Below are 16,823 nucleotides of genomic sequence, written 5' to 3'. Positions count from 1 at the left end.
GCTCAGTGATAATGATGAAGTAGGCCGGAGTACAAAGTAGATTATTTTGATACGTTTTGTACCTGAAAGTTTATTCGTACCCTGCTCATCGTCGATCAAATGCGCAGTTGCTGTACATTAAGTAATTGAGCTAACCTTTAGCATGCTGGCTAACGACTGTTACTGTAGAACAACGCCGTATGGCTGCTAGCTAACGTTAGCCTTAGCTGTTGTCCAATAACCCACACCTACCTAGCAGTGCCAAGATATCACATTTTAATAACCATATGAGAAGCCGTATTTGGCTTTTTTGTAAAGTCCCAACGAAGTTTATCAAACATTCGTCTTGGTGCTTGTTTATTAAATTAGCTAGCTAGCAAACGTAGCTATCACCAGCTACCAAAGCGTCGGCTTGCCGTCGAGCGACCCAGCTAGCTACGTTAGCTAACAGACGAGGCTTGTGTGCGATATAACGACAAATTACTGCTATGCCAACCAGGGTGCATGTAACTACACCACTGGACATTATAATGATATTTGGACCTTTTGTCCAGTTTAATGTTTGGTGGCTACAAGCATCGCTGCAGTACCGTGAGGAAAATGAGCGGTGTGCTCGCTGCTTTCAACTTGGATCTGGAGGCCTCGTCGTTGGCTAGTTAGAACAGATTTTGTCCAACGAGGTCTTGTTTCACCTCCAAACAAAAATAAGGTCTCGTCTGATTTAATATTTGCTGGAATACGGGAGCTTCCAGCATGTGCCTGTCTATATGTCAGCATTTGAATCTGTAGTCGTATAGATTAGATGGCTAAACAGGTTTTTGTTTGTTCAAGATTAGCTAACGTTATCAAAATCAACTGCATCAGTTATTTAACTAATTGTTCTCAATTGACATCCGAGTGGCATGTACTAGAGCTAAGCATAGTTGTTTAAGGTATTCTTTTCTCTTCCCTACTGAAACCAGATGATGAGTTTGATGAATATGATAAACCGGGAGCTGAAAGGTCGAGGAGGCGGCGAGGAGACGACGACGACCTGGACAGGTGAGTTTGCGCCGCCCTAGCAAACCAACTCCTACATCCTCGACTTGTAATATTCTCGTTTGCTTAATATTCTCATACCGAATGTTTCTACGGTGCTTCATTCCGTATAAAAGAACAACCAGCAAATTTTGTCAGTGTTGAATGTTATGGTACTACAATTTGAAGTAAGAATACATTACTTAGGGCAGTCATGGCCTGGTGATTAGGGAACTGGTCTTGTGACCGGAGGGTCGTGGGTTCGATTCCCAGACCTGAGGCCATGACTGAGGTGCCCCTGAGCAAGGCCCTTAACCCTCAATTGCTCACTTGTATAAAAAATGAGATAAAAATGTAAGTTGCTCTGGATAAGGGCGTCTGCCAAATGCCGTAAATGTAAATGTACTTAAAGACTCTAGTTTTGTAGTGTATTCGGTTGCTCTTTGAAGGTAATACACAGTGCAAAAACCCATAACAATGAGTCCACTTTTGTTTCTAACTGTTGGTTTTCCTAGTTTCTCTCACAGACTGTTGACATATCTGGGAGTGTTATAACTAAAATGCAAGTTCAGTATTCCACAGTGTTGCAGGAGAGTAATGTGTCACTAAAACGCAGGTGAACACAAACACATTGCAGCTTTTGAGGTGATTCTACACGTTCGTCGATTTGGGCTGCTTTTCCCGAAAAAGATTAATCACGGCGATTTAGCAACAACTTAAATAACGCTAGTATAATGCGACTGTTTCACAAAAGCTGCCTAAATGTCAAATGTCTCTGCACCTGGGCTGGAAAAGCACCGCCAGTCGAAAACCAAATCATTGTTTTACATACGTTCTCTTATTGCTATACCACAAAAGAGCTATTGTGAAACTACAGCCTTATTAGTATTTTAATTTGTAACGTTAAACACCCCCACCCCCAAAAAAAACAAACAAACAAAAAAACCCCACTACATTTGGGAATCCCAAACGTGTGACTGAGAGTAGTGCTTCGCGGTATGACCAAAATTCTATATGACGGTATTTTTTGAAATTATATCGGTTTCACGGTATATGACGGTTTTCCGTCCCATGCGTGATGTGTTAACTGCATTGATTGCGAAAAGAATTACTGCAGTAGAGTGGTTGAGTACCCTATTTCACTGTTGGAAAAATGTCTCCACCCAAGTATTACATGTAATACAGATTTGCATGGCCACACATGATCAGTTTTCGAATGCACTAAAGTAGTCAATGAATCGTATAGCATGACGGTTGTAGTAAAAATGCTAAACCTTTTACTTAAAACATTTTTCAGACATCAAAACTGTAGGTTTATACAACTTGTGTGAACCAGCTACATGTAATTATAAATTACACACCAGTTTGTTAATAACAAATAGAGGTATTTAGACATAAAGTAGACAGGGCTGTTTGTCAATGGTTGTATTGTACTGAAAAGTCCCAAATAGCTTACTTTTAATTAAATAACAATATTTAAACAAATAAATAATAACTGTTGGGATTTCTTCTCAGGACCCAGGTGGGCCCCAACACCGCCCCGATGAACCGACTGGTTTTGACTGAGTGGCCCAAGTAAAGTCTTGACACCAAAAGTTATTTTAGATCAATTTATATGGAATATAAGTGAATACAATATGATCGGAGTATACGTGGTATAAACTCTTTCAGTGCACTAGTGCTAGTTGCCTAGGAATCTACCTAACCTAAGTGGATCTCAGCAGTGTCCCAGCGAAGAAGCCTCCTGTGCTGGGCGGTGTCCACTCTTTCATACCCCTTCTCTCGAAGTTTCGATTCTTCTCTAAGTTTCGATAACTCCCCAACCCTGGCTGCTCTCCATGAAACCCACCTGCTCCTCTTCTCCCAGCCTGCCTGGTTATCTCAAACTGCTTGCCTCACACTGAATAGGCCCCTTCTGTTCTCCTCAAGGCCACTGTGGCCTCCTCACTTCTGCTCTCCCACAGTCTCCCTGAAAAACATTACGTTGTTTCACCTTTTAAATTTCTTTTTTCTTACATAACAGTGGTCGAATCATTTGGACTATGTGTATTTGTATAAATATGTAACTTAATTAAGCTGAAGGTGCTGGAAAATATTGAAAATTGACCTTGATGCTGGGCTTTGTCCCGCCCATCGGACGCTCAGCGTCTCTGGGGGTCTATGGGGTAGTGGGCTGGCCTGGACGCTCAGCTTCTGCATGATGATTGGATGATCTGTCTGAGGCCGAATCCCTTTTTGATTGACAGCGAAATGAGCGAATCAGCGATCTTTTGGTGTAAACCTCCGCGGGAGCATTTAATGTAAAATTTTTTTTATTTTCATTCTGTTCTGAGTTGAACCAGAGATTTTCCTAATCCTCTTAGCGGCATTTTCTTAGTTAAAAACGACTAGCGACAAATCGAGCTTCTATTTCTGGTGGTTTTTGTTGTAGCTGCTTGTGTTTGGAGACTGACTTCTATCACTCAAGCCGAAATTGTGCTTCCCCTCCTTGAAAGACCAGCATCCGCCACTGCAGCGTAGCCACCGTGATTGCGTCATTTTTGCCATGCGGACCCTCGCGCCAGTCACAAGGTGTCAAGTATAAGCTAGCTTTATGGGTGGTGCAGTAGATTGCTCTTGTTACCACCAGCCACGACAACTTTTGCTCGACAGCATTTGCAGTAAGTGACTGTTTGTTTGGTCCATGTCCGACTTTTAAAACTCTATGTACTTCCTGGGGCATCATCTTTTACTTCAATGTTTGGTAGAATTGGTGGTCCAGAACGTCCCTCGTTTTCAGCAAGCTAGATTTGCACTCTGTTGCATGTGTGCTTAGTGGCGCAGCAATAAAAAGCGTCCTTTGAAAAACAATTAATGACTGTGCTGCGTTCCGGACACGTTTAGGCTATTTAAACCGGTGTGGCCGGTATATGAAAAATTCTTATCATAACAAAAATAAACGCCGGTTTTTGGTGCTAATCGGTATACCACCCAGCACTAACTGAGTAGTAAACACAGCATCTGTCCAGGTAGCCTTGATGTATGTTGAGGTACATTTTGAATCATTATCCTGTTATAGAAGCTGCCTTTTAATAGGTTCTGTTTAGGTATTTAGGTTAGATTCATTTCCCCCTCCACCCATGCAATATTAACAGTGCCACTGGCAGCAATGTAGTTCCAAAACTTGGTAGAACTGCCTGTCATGTTTCACAGTTGGCATGGTGTTCTCATCATGAAACACGATCATGTTCTTATCATATTTTTTTAATCCAATCATTTATTCTGTTGATCGCGACCAAAGTATTATATTCTCTGACCTCATCGATCATTACTTGATTCCATAACTCATCTTGCTTGTGTTCTCTAGTATACTTCAATGTTTTTTTCCATGACTCTTCTATGAAGGTTATACATGTGCAAGCAGCGCTGCACACTGAATGGGTGCCCCACCATTCCTGACTCGGCTAAACCTTACTACAGGTTCACTGCAGCCATATGGGGGATTGGATTTGCCTTCCTTAGCAGCATATGAGGAGTTCTCTTGGTTTTGTAAATCTCATCTTGACCTCCACCGTTCCCCTGAATTGTCATTTCTTAACATTCTGCACTGTAGAGACTTCAAGATGAAAATGCTTTGCTATCGTATAGCCTTCCCCTGCCTTGTGGACATCAGTTACTTTCATTTTCAGGTTTTTACTGTTGCTTAGAGAAGCTCATGGTTGCTGAGTGTTAACAAGGTTTGAAGAGTCTGAGAAAACTCTTCTTATAAAGTTTGGAATTTTTTATTAAACTAGCTGTTCTTGATTACAGGTGGTGTCCTGCCTCAAAAAAAAGCTTGATTAGCTGTAGAGATTAATTACTTCATCTAAATAAAAAAAGTATTTTTTGAAGCCCTGGAGATGCATTCATGTTCAGATCTAATACTTTTTATTATTATTTTGGGATTGGAGTCGGTCACCTCGGCGTGTGGGTGTAACTGTGGGTTGCTTCGTCGAATCATGTTCACTTCTTTGTGACTGGTGGAATGAACCTCATGGCTCCAGAGCAATTTACAGGCTCCTAAATGAGAGGAATCAGGCACCAACAGCTTTTGTTCTTTTTAAGTGGCAAACACCTCCAGTCTGCTGTTTATTAACAAGACTTGGGAGGTAAACGTGGTCAGTGGACGTTTCTCTTGTGTTATCGTATAAGATGTGTTGATCATATAGTTTTAGCTCTCTGAATTTTCTCTGCAGTTTTTCAGTGATGAAACACTACATGGCCGAATGGAGTATTTTTGAATCACTCCTCATGATTTCATTCTTATTCTTTCGACTACCACCATGTTGTTTTCACACTGTTTTTTCATGATTTGTTCCTGTTGTGAAAATGGATTTCACAGACACATCTTTGCCTGTTTTGAACAAAAGTCGCAATACTTTTGTCTGCTTTTTTCCAGCATACATTAGCCAGGGGAACTCCAGGGGAACCACGACGATTTGCACTGATCTTCTGTTTGTGCGCTTGTACAAATTGCTTGACTTGAATGGTTGTTGGGGTGCATCTCTGTGCATCCATGTCTTCATGTACTTCGCTCGTGCTCAATGACTCAAACTGGGCTTTAACAGATGTAACAACATCCACACAATGTAACAACATCCAAAGCAACAACATTAAACAAAAAAAAACAAAAAAAAAATATCAAAAACTGTTAGTCGACCTTTTGCCACTTATGAAGTAATTAATTACTTGCAAATTAATATATTTGGCTGCATCTATGACCACTTTAGGCTCTTTGTGGAGCCCTGATCCTCAAAATGTTTAATGTCTCCCTTCTCAGTGATTTGGAAGGCGACTTGCTTGAGGAAGACTGGCTCTCCTCAAAGAAGGTGCGGCATCACACACCATCACCTTCAGTGACCATCTTCCCATTATTATTAGGTTTGATGATTGTGATTAACGTGATCTGTTTATTTCCTTCCAGAATCCATCAGAATTGTCAGATGAAGAACTTAATGACGACCTGTTGCAAAGTGATGAGGAAGATCAGAACACGAGGTCTGTATGTGTTCCAATACGATGTGTATGCAGATTTGTGTGAGTGCAAGTGGAAACGTTACGTCTCCCTATTACACAGTTCCTGATTTATATGAACAGGGCTTATATTTCACCTTCCCCAATAAAACAGCTACTGGTTTATATGAACAGAACTGCAAACATTACCTCTCTCAAGACCACAGCTACTGATTTATGTGAACAGCTCACAAAGAAAGCTTGAACATGTTCAGTTCAAGTTGATGTATTTCATGGAATCTGCAATAAACAAAACGGTAATGCAAGTAATCTTAACTGATCTGAAAGTTGGAGAACATACTGAGCTAAATTTGAATTTAGCAGTTCCATAAGATCACGAATACCACAAAGAAACCTCATCTCTGGTTTGCAATTCCAGTTCTGAGGACCCAACACTACACACCTGAGCCAGCTCAGGATGTGGTGATGATTGGCTAGAGCATTTAGCCAGGTGTGCTGGATCTGGTTAAATAAGATAGGTAAATGAGTAAATGCTAGGTAGATGGTAAAAAATTGACGATAAAGAAGATAAATGGGCTCCTCTGACATTGAATTCCATTCATTGTTCAGTTAACCCCCCCCCCCCCCCCCCCCCCTTCTTTGTGTGTTATTTCCTCCTGAAATTTCCTCCTGAAATCAGCAAAGTCCAAAAATGGACTGGCCCCTCCCTACATGATGTCCATGGTAAAAAGCCGATCTGTACAGTGAACACTCAGAACCTCAAGCTTGGCTCGACTTGAAACTCCATGCTTAAAGTCTCATGGAAGACAAAGCTCCAGACTATTCTCCGTCCTGGCTCCAAGATGGTGGAATGATCTTCCATTAGCTGCTAGGACTGCAGAGTCTATTGCTATCTTCAAGCGTAGACTGAAGACTCACCTATTTGTTGAGTTCTTACTAACTCAGCTCTTACTAACTCAGAGCACTAACTCGGCTGATACCACTTGCCGTTGTTCTTAAATTATATGTCTGTCTATGGTTATTTGTGCTTCTTGGCAAACGTCTAACTTGCAAAACACTAGGTAATGATATTGACTCCTGTAGTTTAGTAGTAGTCTGACTCGATGGTTTCTTGAATTCTGGCCTATCCGTACTATTACCTAGGGTGTATTCTGTGATCAGAAGCAAAGCACTTTGTAAGTCGCTCTGGATAAGAGCGTCTGCTAGATGCCGTAAATGCAAATGCTTAGTTATGCTTGTTGGCTTGCCATTCTAGAAGAGACATTTATATTTTATTTCACTAATATTTGGTGTAATATATAATATGGGCAAAGGCATTAAGACATGAAGAATTTGGCAGTTTTAGAAGTAGTCTCCAGTAATGTATCTGCATAGTACAACCTTGAAAAACACTAAGGCAGACAGTTTATCTTCAGTATGGGTTTTGTTTTCAGTTCAGAAGAAGGACGGTTTATTTTCACCTAGCAGTAGACACTTCTGCTAGAGACCATACTACTTGGTTACTAAACTTATTTCTAATCACAAATGTCTGGGGTCTGAAAGCAATAGCCTGCAAATGTTTTTTGTCAATTTTAAGCCTAGTGTTAGCTTAGCACAAATAATATAGACATTTATTAATTAAAGTGCAAATGTGAAACACATGACCTCATCTTTTGATGAGTGTATTTTTGATCATGTTTCTCCTGTGTTTATCCCAAATGTGTGTGTGTGTGTGTGTGTGTGTGTGTGTGTGTGTGTGTGTGTGTGTGTGTGTTCCAGTGGGCAGGGTGAAGCAGTTAGTCTAAACGTGACCTCAGGCCTCAGTACCTCCTACGACCTGCAGGGGGCAGAGGCTGAAGAAGGGGCATACGCAGGGGATGGCTATGAACTGATTGAGGAAGAGGAGGGACAGAGTTTCTCACAGGAGCAGGAAGAGTACAAAGTAGATGAATACGGTGACGAGGAGGGGATGGTGTACGCTACAGCACAGAATGATGAAGGCTATGAAGACGAGGTGCTGGACCTGCAGATCAATGAACCCATTGATGATGAATTTCAGGTAAGCTTGATATCCTTTGGCTCCTTTGTTTTTTTGGTTTCATTTCTCCGCCTTCAGTTCCATAATCAAAATTTTGTGCGCGCCTAGGAAAGAAAAAAAAAATATATATATATATATATATCATTCAGAGAGGGAGGGGGGGAGCCAGAGGCCTGGTACACAGTCTTTGTGTCAAAGTTCGCGGTGGAAGGTGAGAGCCAGCTCTGACAGTCTCTGTGTGGGGGTAGGAGCAGATAACCAAGACGACGACCTTCTGGGAGAAATTTGTTTGGGCGCCAATGCAGATAATTATGAATGAAGAATTTAGCAAGGTGCTCATCCTTGAGCATTTGAGCACACAAACTCCTCTTAAGTCGGTGGTCTCCCAACTGATCCAACTTTACGCGTAGAGCATTGATTCCATCCATGATCAAATCCAGCTTTTTTAACAGTCACAGTCTGTGTTCCAACAGCTCTACCCACCGCATCAATCAAGTTGGGCAATTTTCGTGGGCGTTCGATAACTGACCCCACTCTTTTAATTTCCCAATACACCAGGGCAACGCCTAATCCAATCAGCAGAAACCCAGTGATCAAAGTTCCAAATAAAAACACATCCTCAACATCTTCCAGGGAGAGAGGTGCAAGACACAAACTACGCCACGTCCCCCCTGAGCCAAACACATATCCAGATGAGGACGGTCTGTCCAGACATGTGGGTTCTCCCGCACCATGACTCCACGTGGAAAAAATAATGCCAATTGCGTTGAGACCACCTGATCAAATCCATTTTCTTTGCTAAAGTTCGTCAGGAACGTCAGGAAACTAAGACGAGACAAAGAAGCTAAGCTAGCTGAAACAGAGGGAGTGCAGGAGCAGAGATAATGTGCGACCACCTCATGAAAGCCGGAAGAGAAAATTGGAACGTTTATGATGATCTTAAATGTTTATTTTCTCTAAAGACTCAACCACAGCTATGTTGCTGTTGGTATAGCCTGTGAAATCCATTACAGTAGAAATGTCCTATTATGCGATCAAAGGTCCTCAGATTTTTCAGCCATTGTAGACTCAATGTTGAAGACTGTTAGTATGTAATTGGAGAGGCCATGCTGGAGTGAGGAGGCTGATGAACACAAACGAGCCATCGGCCACACCCCCCGCCCGAGGATCGGAGCATCTTTTCGAACGCTGACGCTCTGCTGGACAGTGCCATGTGCAGTGAGGTGGAGTCCTCCGCTAGCACGCTGGTGGGGTTGAGTCAGAGCACAACTGACATTGTCCAATTGTGGAGAGAGTGCTTCACGTGGGATTGCTGCGTCTCTGTGACCCTTTAACCTTCATGAGCAGTTTCGTTGATTTTTCACAATAATGTGTGTGTGTGTGTGTGTGTACACTCATGCAAATATCAGTAAGGCATCAGAAATTCTTCTTAACCTTGCACAGAAATGGGCTCCTTTCACCTGACGTGTCCAGATTTATTATTTATTATGTTAATTAATGATCATTAAATTAGTAAGTACCTGGACACAGTACATAACTGTCAAAAATGCCTATACATCATGGCCCAGGTTCCTTCATTACGGGCATCTGAGTTTAGTCTACATCCGCCCTGCCTGTCAGAGACTCCTAGAGAGGGTGAAACATCAACACAGTGTTGGTGTAGTAGCCCTGCAGGGATGTTTTGACGTTATGGAAGGTCTTTGATAGCCCTGGTATTAATGACCAGGTTGTAGGTGTGTCTGATTCACATATGTTTTGTGTGAAGGAGATCTTTTAAAATCTGTCCCAATGATAAGCCAACAAGCGGAATTCATAAGAATGAATGGTGCAGGAGGAAATGGCTAGAGGGAACAACACGGAGAGAAGCATAGCTACAAACATCTCTGCTGTGGGGAAAATCAACTGCTAAGAGACAGAAATGCAAGAAGCATTCTTTATTTTAGGAGTACTCCTGGATGTCTGTCACATACACAATAAGTGTCTGCAGAGGAGTGGTGTTCTGTGTCTGATTGGCCCCTCTTTTGTAGTGCTCTCTGCACATACACCAGTGACGGAGAATTCAATCTCAGGCTTATTACTAGCAGTAGAATGGTTGCGTCTAGTGTATCAAGATACGTGAGATGTATGACTACTCATTGACAACCCAAAGCCCATGCAAGAGTTTACTAGATAAGAGAAGTTTGCTGTGACGATTTTACAATTTTATCATTTTCATAACGTTACAGCATTATAAATTTTCCATTCTCCAGGCCCAGAAAGGTATGGCAGAGGATTAAACCCATGGCAAGTGTTTCACACAATGGCAGGGAAAACCTTCCCGAGGAAGTGGAAGGGACAAGTGGCAAACCAGTTCAGCTTCATTTGGTACTTTGAGAGTGGCAGTTGTGCTGAGGCATCCCAGTTGATGAAGGTCTCCCCCACTGTGACTCCCCCTGCTTACCATCATGGAGCCACTCGTCCTGGAGATTGTAATACCTGAAACACCCCAGACTCGGCTATCACTTTTAAAGCACTATGCTGAACAGTTGGCTTGTGTTTTTACTGATGTTTATCATTTACTGAGGGATCTCATCTTATGAAACCTGTGACAGGGACCTGTGACAATTTCCCATCTGGTCAGGTTTCATGGGTTGTTGATTTTCTTAGCTGTAGAATTCAGCAGGTCAGATTATGTCCCTTGCACTCTAACAAAACGACATCATGACTTCTGACACACATGTGAAGCTCTCTAAACATAACGGAAACAATCGACTGATTTCAATTCTCTAATTCTACCCTGATAAATGGAAGGCTAATACAGTCCGTTGACTAAAACTTAAATAAGAAATAATGCTACATTTTAAGTGCAGTGTTTCAGTACCTACAAAACAGTAACCAAAAGCCTCACCAAATAAGTTTTAATCTTAGATTTATTAACATCTAGTGTTGGGGCTCTTCTAATATCCTTTAGAAGAATGGCATAATTTAGAAATGGCATAATGGCTAAATGCTGCCTCTCTGCTTAGTTTTTACCTTGAGCAGGACTAACTGGTTAGTGATCTCACATTTCTGCCTGGCTCATAGTTCTGCAGGATATCAGATACACTGGTCCTACACCATTAAGTGATTTATAGACCAGTAATAACACATTGAAGTCTATTCTGTAGTGTACTGGTAACCCATATAAGAACTTAAGAATGTGGGTGATGTGATCACTTCATTTGCTCCTAGTGAGAACTCTAGTAGCAGAATTTTCAATTAACTGTAGCTGATCATCTTTTTGGGGAGTCCTGTTAGGAGGCCTTTATCAACCCTGCTAGAGACACAATCAGGGTTGAGTTTCTCAAGATCTGGTTTCGTCAAGAAATCTCTGATCTTATTGATGTTCTTAAGATGATAAAGGGATAACAGATAACAAGCAGATCTGCTTTAAACGAGGCTGCTCATTTGTCAAAGAAAATTAATCGTATGAAGGGTAAAATGTCTATAAAGGACCTCCATATTTGGTTGTATTTTAGGCTATTTTCCCTTTCTCTAAACATTATTTTCTCAGTAGTACTGATGGTTACAAGTTTTTTCTTACCATTGTCATCTTGAAGGTGTGTTTTCCGGTTCATCAGTATACCTATATCTTGGCAGCCATTTGGCTAACCATGGAAAATACTTTTGAAAAATGTATGCTCAGCAAATTGACTTCACCCAACAACCAGATCTTTGGGTCAAGATCAGTATTGGCTTAAATCGCTAGCGAGGTCTGATTATGTATACATCTATAAATATCTTTAACATTGAGCATTTATAAAACATTTGAATAAAATCACTAGCAATTTTATATTTGATACATAGAACATACTTATATGGTTTTAAGTATGTTCCATATGTGAATCTTCATGTAGACTCAGGAAGTCTATCAATTTTCTGTTTATGAATACTGGTATCAAATCCTGAGGAGGTTTCTGTAATTGCATTGTATGTTGTTGAGATTATATGTACTATATTACCAAAAGTATTCGCTCAGTTATCGGAATCGGTCCAATCACTTCCATGGCCACGGGTGTATAAAATTAAGCACCTAGGCAAGCAGACTGTGTTTACAACATTTGTGAAAGAATGGGTCACTCTCAGGAGCTCAGTGAATTCCAGTGTGGAACAAATCTAGTCGTGAAATTTCCTAACTCCTAAATATTCCAGTCAACTGTCAGCTGTATTATAAGAAAATGGAAGTGTTTGGGAATGACTGCAACTCTGCCATGAAGCGGTAGGCCACGTAAACTATTGGAGCGAGGTCAGTTTGCCAGGAGAACGGTACTTGTCTGACTGCATTGTGCCAAGTGTAAGGTTTGGGGGGGGATTATGGTGTGGGGTCGTTTTTCAGGACCTGGGCTTGGCCCCTTAGTTCCAGTGAAAGGAACTCTGAATGCTTCAGCATACCAAAACATTTTGGACAATTCCATGCTCCCAACTTTGTGGGAACAGTTTGGAGCTGGCCCCTTCCTCTTCCAACTGTGCACCAGTGCACAAAGCAATAAAGACATGGAAAAGACAAGGATGACATGGATGGCAGAGAGGTGTGGATGAACTTGACTGGCCTGCACAGACTCCTGACCTCAACCCGACAGAACACCGTTGGGATGAATAAGAGGACACTTGAGAGCCAGGCCTTCTCGGCCAACATCAATATGTGACATCAGAAATGCGCTTCTGGAAGAACGGTCCAAAATCCCCATAAACACACTCTTAAACCTTGTGGACAGCCTTTCCAGAAGAGTTCTAGTTGCAAAGGGTGGACCAACATCATATTAAACCCTATGGATTAGGAATGGGATGTCACTTGTATGTGAGTCAAGGAAGGTGAGCGAATACTTTTGGCAATAGTGTGTGTGAACCTGCTGTTCTTTAATGTCTAATATGCAGTTTGTTCGCATTAATAAACACTTAATCTTCTGCATTAACTGCTGGTTGGGCAGTACTACTGAGGGACAGACGCCGACTTAAAAACAGTAACAATGGCCAGTAGCTTGTTGGGGATTACCTTACCAAGTATGACATGCAGTTAGAGAGTGGGAATGGTGACTAAGGTAATCAACACTGTTGGTGATGTGGCAACCCGTTGCCTCCTCATTTGAATTGTTGCCATTTGGCTGATGTTTTTGCACCCATCTATTCACTAAATGGACCTAAATTTCATTTGTTCCACATGCCTTTAAGTTATTTATAGAGGTACACTAAGCCTAATCTCTTGGCAAGGTGCGAGGCATGTGTATGGGTAGGAGTAGGCCTTATATGTATGGGTAGGAGTTTCTGTTGGTGAGGCTGTGATGAAATGCCTTCATAATTGTCCTGCAAATACGCTGTCCGCCTGCCCCCCGTTCTTCGAAAATTAATGCAAATGATCTGCCATCTTCAGATCGCTGCAGCATTTTTACAACCTGCGTTTTTAAGAGGAACCGAGAGACTCAAACCTGGCTGTCCTGTCATGTTTGGAAGATTGCTTAACAAGAATGTTTGAGAGGAGCAAACCCTATTAAAGGGGGTGCTGTACAGTTTTGCATCAGCCTGACTGCCGCCGCCCCCCCCACCACTGCCTTGGGCTGGGTAACAGGGGCTCTGTGCAGCAGTACGGAAACTAAATTAGCTCCGTTATCTCCAGATTGCCGCGCGGCTTCCCGCCGTGCGCTGATGGGGGCGGGGATTGTGCGGACAGGCCTTTGGGCATGGCCTGTCATGGGCTCGTCTAAGCGGAGACACCCTGTTCTCCCTCACCCCTGGGGCCTGGATGTTTCGTTAAGGGTTAGAGGGGCCTTTGTGTGAGGCGAGCGCTGCCAGTCCCTGCTGTCTAATGGTGAAGGTCCTCAGACACGATCTGATAAGAGCACCACAAGTGAAAAGATTACTGACCTTCCTTTAAAGTCGGCCTTTTACAGGATAACACAGGATAATGATTGATGAGTTTGTTTGGTTTTGCCCTCGTTTGATTATTTATTTGTTTTGGTCCATCGCAGGGGGACGAATAGAGAAGGGGAGGTCAAGGGGAGATGTGGGATGTGTAGACCATTCAGTGGGGCGCCAGGACAAAGACATTTCGTCTCAACACAAAGCATCTTGGATAAATCTGTGACCTTTTACGGCACACGCTCGCGGTGCTGTTCTGGATGGAAGGTGTCATTCTGTTCATTCACGCTCCCGCACACGGTCTGTGCACAGTCTAAGAGAGTCGAGTGTGTGACTATCTCGGTTTAGAAGGTCGTCTGACAGGCAGGGCTTGGTATTTCTGTGTTTGCTGCTGTTGAGAGTTTATATGTGGAACAGTTTAAGAGATTAAGCTGTTTGTCCTGCTGGAAGGATGGTGTGTGTCTGATGCGTGCATGGATGAACAAGGGAGTGTGATGGAGACGGAGGAAGAGCGGAGCTTCTACTGACGTGGATATAATTCAAGGTTGCTCAGCTCTGTTGTGAGGTCCATAGTATGGACCAGTATCCCCCTGTAGATTACCTGGTAGAGAAAGGTGCTACCAGTGCTGAGGTCATGGGTTTGATTCAGAGCTCTCACCATCACCAGTGATGCATATATATGCAGTCTGTCGAATACTGATAAAGAATTGAAGTCAAGTGGACCAAGAGGTTCTCATACTGTTCTAAATCATTTCACACATTTTACTGGATTTAATAACGGCATCAGACATGCACAACCCCAACAGCCGCATTTAGCCCACATTTCTTTAAAGTTCCGTTAGCGTTAGCTATGGAAGAGCTTGCATCCGTGTCAATGTTCTGTCCAATCAGAGAGCGTTGGCTCTTGTAATGTGGAACCAGTTGAACCAAACACACAAGACGCAGTGTTACAAAAACGCATTCTGGACAACAGTTGATGAACGAGGATTGAAACGTCTCCGGTGTTCGTGATCTGAAGGAACTAACAATTCAGTCACCGAGTTTGTACGAAACACTTGGTGGTAATTGCTGACTTTGACAATTAAAGCAGTTACCCAAAAATGTGGAGAGCTGATTGGTCAGTTTTTGACCCGAGGGGAGTGTCCCCCCTCCTACGCTTGGAAAGATGGCAAGGTTTTATTAGCGACAAGTTTATAAGGATCACGGCAGGGGAAATTAAACGAGACATCTTGCATTTACATTCCTGTTATGGAAACGTGAGGAAGTGCTGCCTGTGAGCGTATGTAAAAATTCGATGTGAATATATCTGATGTAGTGAAATGATGATATTCTCCCTGTCACTAGGCTGTGTTTCCACCCAGGCGTGCGCGAGTGTGCGCGCTTGCATATGTGCGAGTGCATGTATGTGTAAGGACATCTCAATGATGTTTTTGCTATCACTGAACCGTGTGCATGTTTATCTCCTGTTTTCTGTGTATCATGTCAAACATTTACATCTCATTGAATTTCAAATGGGCGTAGGAATAGTAATGGGGCATAGTAATGTGACTGGAATCCCTACTGTTATGCTAATTCAGCAGGGCTCCCTACAACAACCCCCCTCCACCTCTCTTCACTATACCAGGCTGTCCTGGGTTCTCAACACCCCCCCCCCCCCTTCTGTGACGTTAACATTTTCATTCACATCCGTATGGTCTTTGATGATCATCAGTATGTGTTTTCTATACTGTAATTGTCCTCTAATGGGAGAGGCCAGTTTGGTTCTTAAAGCCTCGGACTACTGCTGTTGAGGCAGGCTGTATTGATCCCACCCAGGCCCAGATTAAACCTTCACTAAAAGGATTTCCAAATTTGAATCTCCACAATCAGGGACGTGTAATCTGCAAATATGCTTATCTGTGGTGTGGAGGATAGACACTTATATGTATTCTAGAAGTTTTATTGGCATGGGTGTGGATGGCAGTGTGTGTGAACATTGTTTTAAATGTATTTGAACTTTGAGGTAAAAACCAGTGTTGGGTAACAGCGTCATTTTGTCAGTAACGAGATAATATGAATTACTTTTCCTGTCGTTACAAGGCCGTTGACGTTACTGGTCATTAAAAGCGGTGCGTTACTATATATTGATATACTAACAGTAATCCGAGCGGACCGCTGCCCAGGCTAGTGAGGAGTAACAGATCTCGATAGGTCACAGTTCTCGGTGTAACACCTGTTTAACTTAACAAGTCAGTAAGCGATTGGCTAAGGCAACGTTATGGTAGCCAATCAGAGCCAGTGTTTTTACACGTGTGCCGAAGCACGCCAGTGACACACGACACAAACGGAGAAGAGGCAGAAATGGCGAGTCAGAAGCAAGCCGAAGGAAAAAAAAAAATATATATATATATATATATAATATATACATACACACACACACACACGATATAAACATTATTTAAGAAAATACTTGAAGTTCCTGAATGTCTACCAGACTGGGTATTTGATTTATTTAATTAAGAATAGAGGTTTTATTGTTGAGTTTACTTCTGTTGTGAACAAACCAGTTGTCTCAGGTTGAGAGAATTTAATTTAATTTGATAGATGTAAATGTACTTTATATAGTGTAACTTTACTTTTTTTTATTTTATTTTAATTTTTTTTATACAAAGATATGGGATTTTAAAGGATTTTATCCTGCACTGGTCTGTTGATGTGCAATAAATATCAAAAGTTAAATACCTTTCTGATCTACTCATTTCAACTGACTGTGAAAACTGCTTTTTCAAAAAATCCTTATTCATTGGCATATAACTTTTTTTTTTTTTAACTGTAATGCAAATAGTTACTTTCCCTGGTAACGAGTTACTTTTATTATAGAGTAATTCAGTTACTAACTCATTTACTTTTTTGGAACAAGTAGTGAGTAACTATAACTAATTACTTTTTTAAAGTAACGTTCCTAACA

The 16,823-nt window shown here is 41.9% G+C and overlaps 2 protein-coding genes across 4 annotated transcripts in view; one reads left to right on the top strand and one right to left on the bottom strand.

Annotated features, from left to right (window-relative positions):
* Positions 1 to 1,017, bottom strand: part of LOC143474921 (uncharacterized) — a 61,602-nt gene extending 60,585 nt beyond the window's left edge. The window contains exon 1 of the transcript XR_013120876.1: positions 570 to 1,017. The gene's annotated coding sequence lies outside the window, so the exon portion shown is untranslated. The remainder of the gene's footprint in view (positions 1 to 569) is intronic.
* rbm33a (RNA binding motif protein 33a) overlaps positions 1 to 16,823 on the top strand; it is a 36,604-nt gene that overhangs the window by 302 nt on the left and 19,479 nt on the right. For all 3 annotated transcript variants that reach the window (XM_076972583.1, XM_076972582.1, XM_076972581.1), the window contains exons 2-5: positions 942 to 1,020; positions 5,795 to 5,843; positions 5,939 to 6,012; positions 7,747 to 8,026. In XM_076972583.1, the coding sequence (XP_076828698.1) occupies positions 942 to 1,020; positions 5,795 to 5,843; positions 5,939 to 6,012; positions 7,747 to 8,026 (482 nt within the window). The remainder of the gene's footprint in view (positions 1 to 941; positions 1,021 to 5,794; positions 5,844 to 5,938; positions 6,013 to 7,746; positions 8,027 to 16,823) is intronic.

The sequence above is a fragment of the Brachyhypopomus gauderio genome, chromosome 14 (genome assembly GCF_052324685.1).
Source record: "Brachyhypopomus gauderio isolate BG-103 chromosome 14, BGAUD_0.2, whole genome shotgun sequence".
In the NCBI taxonomy this organism is placed as follows: Eukaryota; Metazoa; Chordata; class Actinopteri; order Gymnotiformes; family Hypopomidae; genus Brachyhypopomus; species Brachyhypopomus gauderio.
The sequence above is the reverse complement of the archived record's forward strand: the minus strand, read 5'-3'. Positions and strand labels throughout refer to the sequence as shown.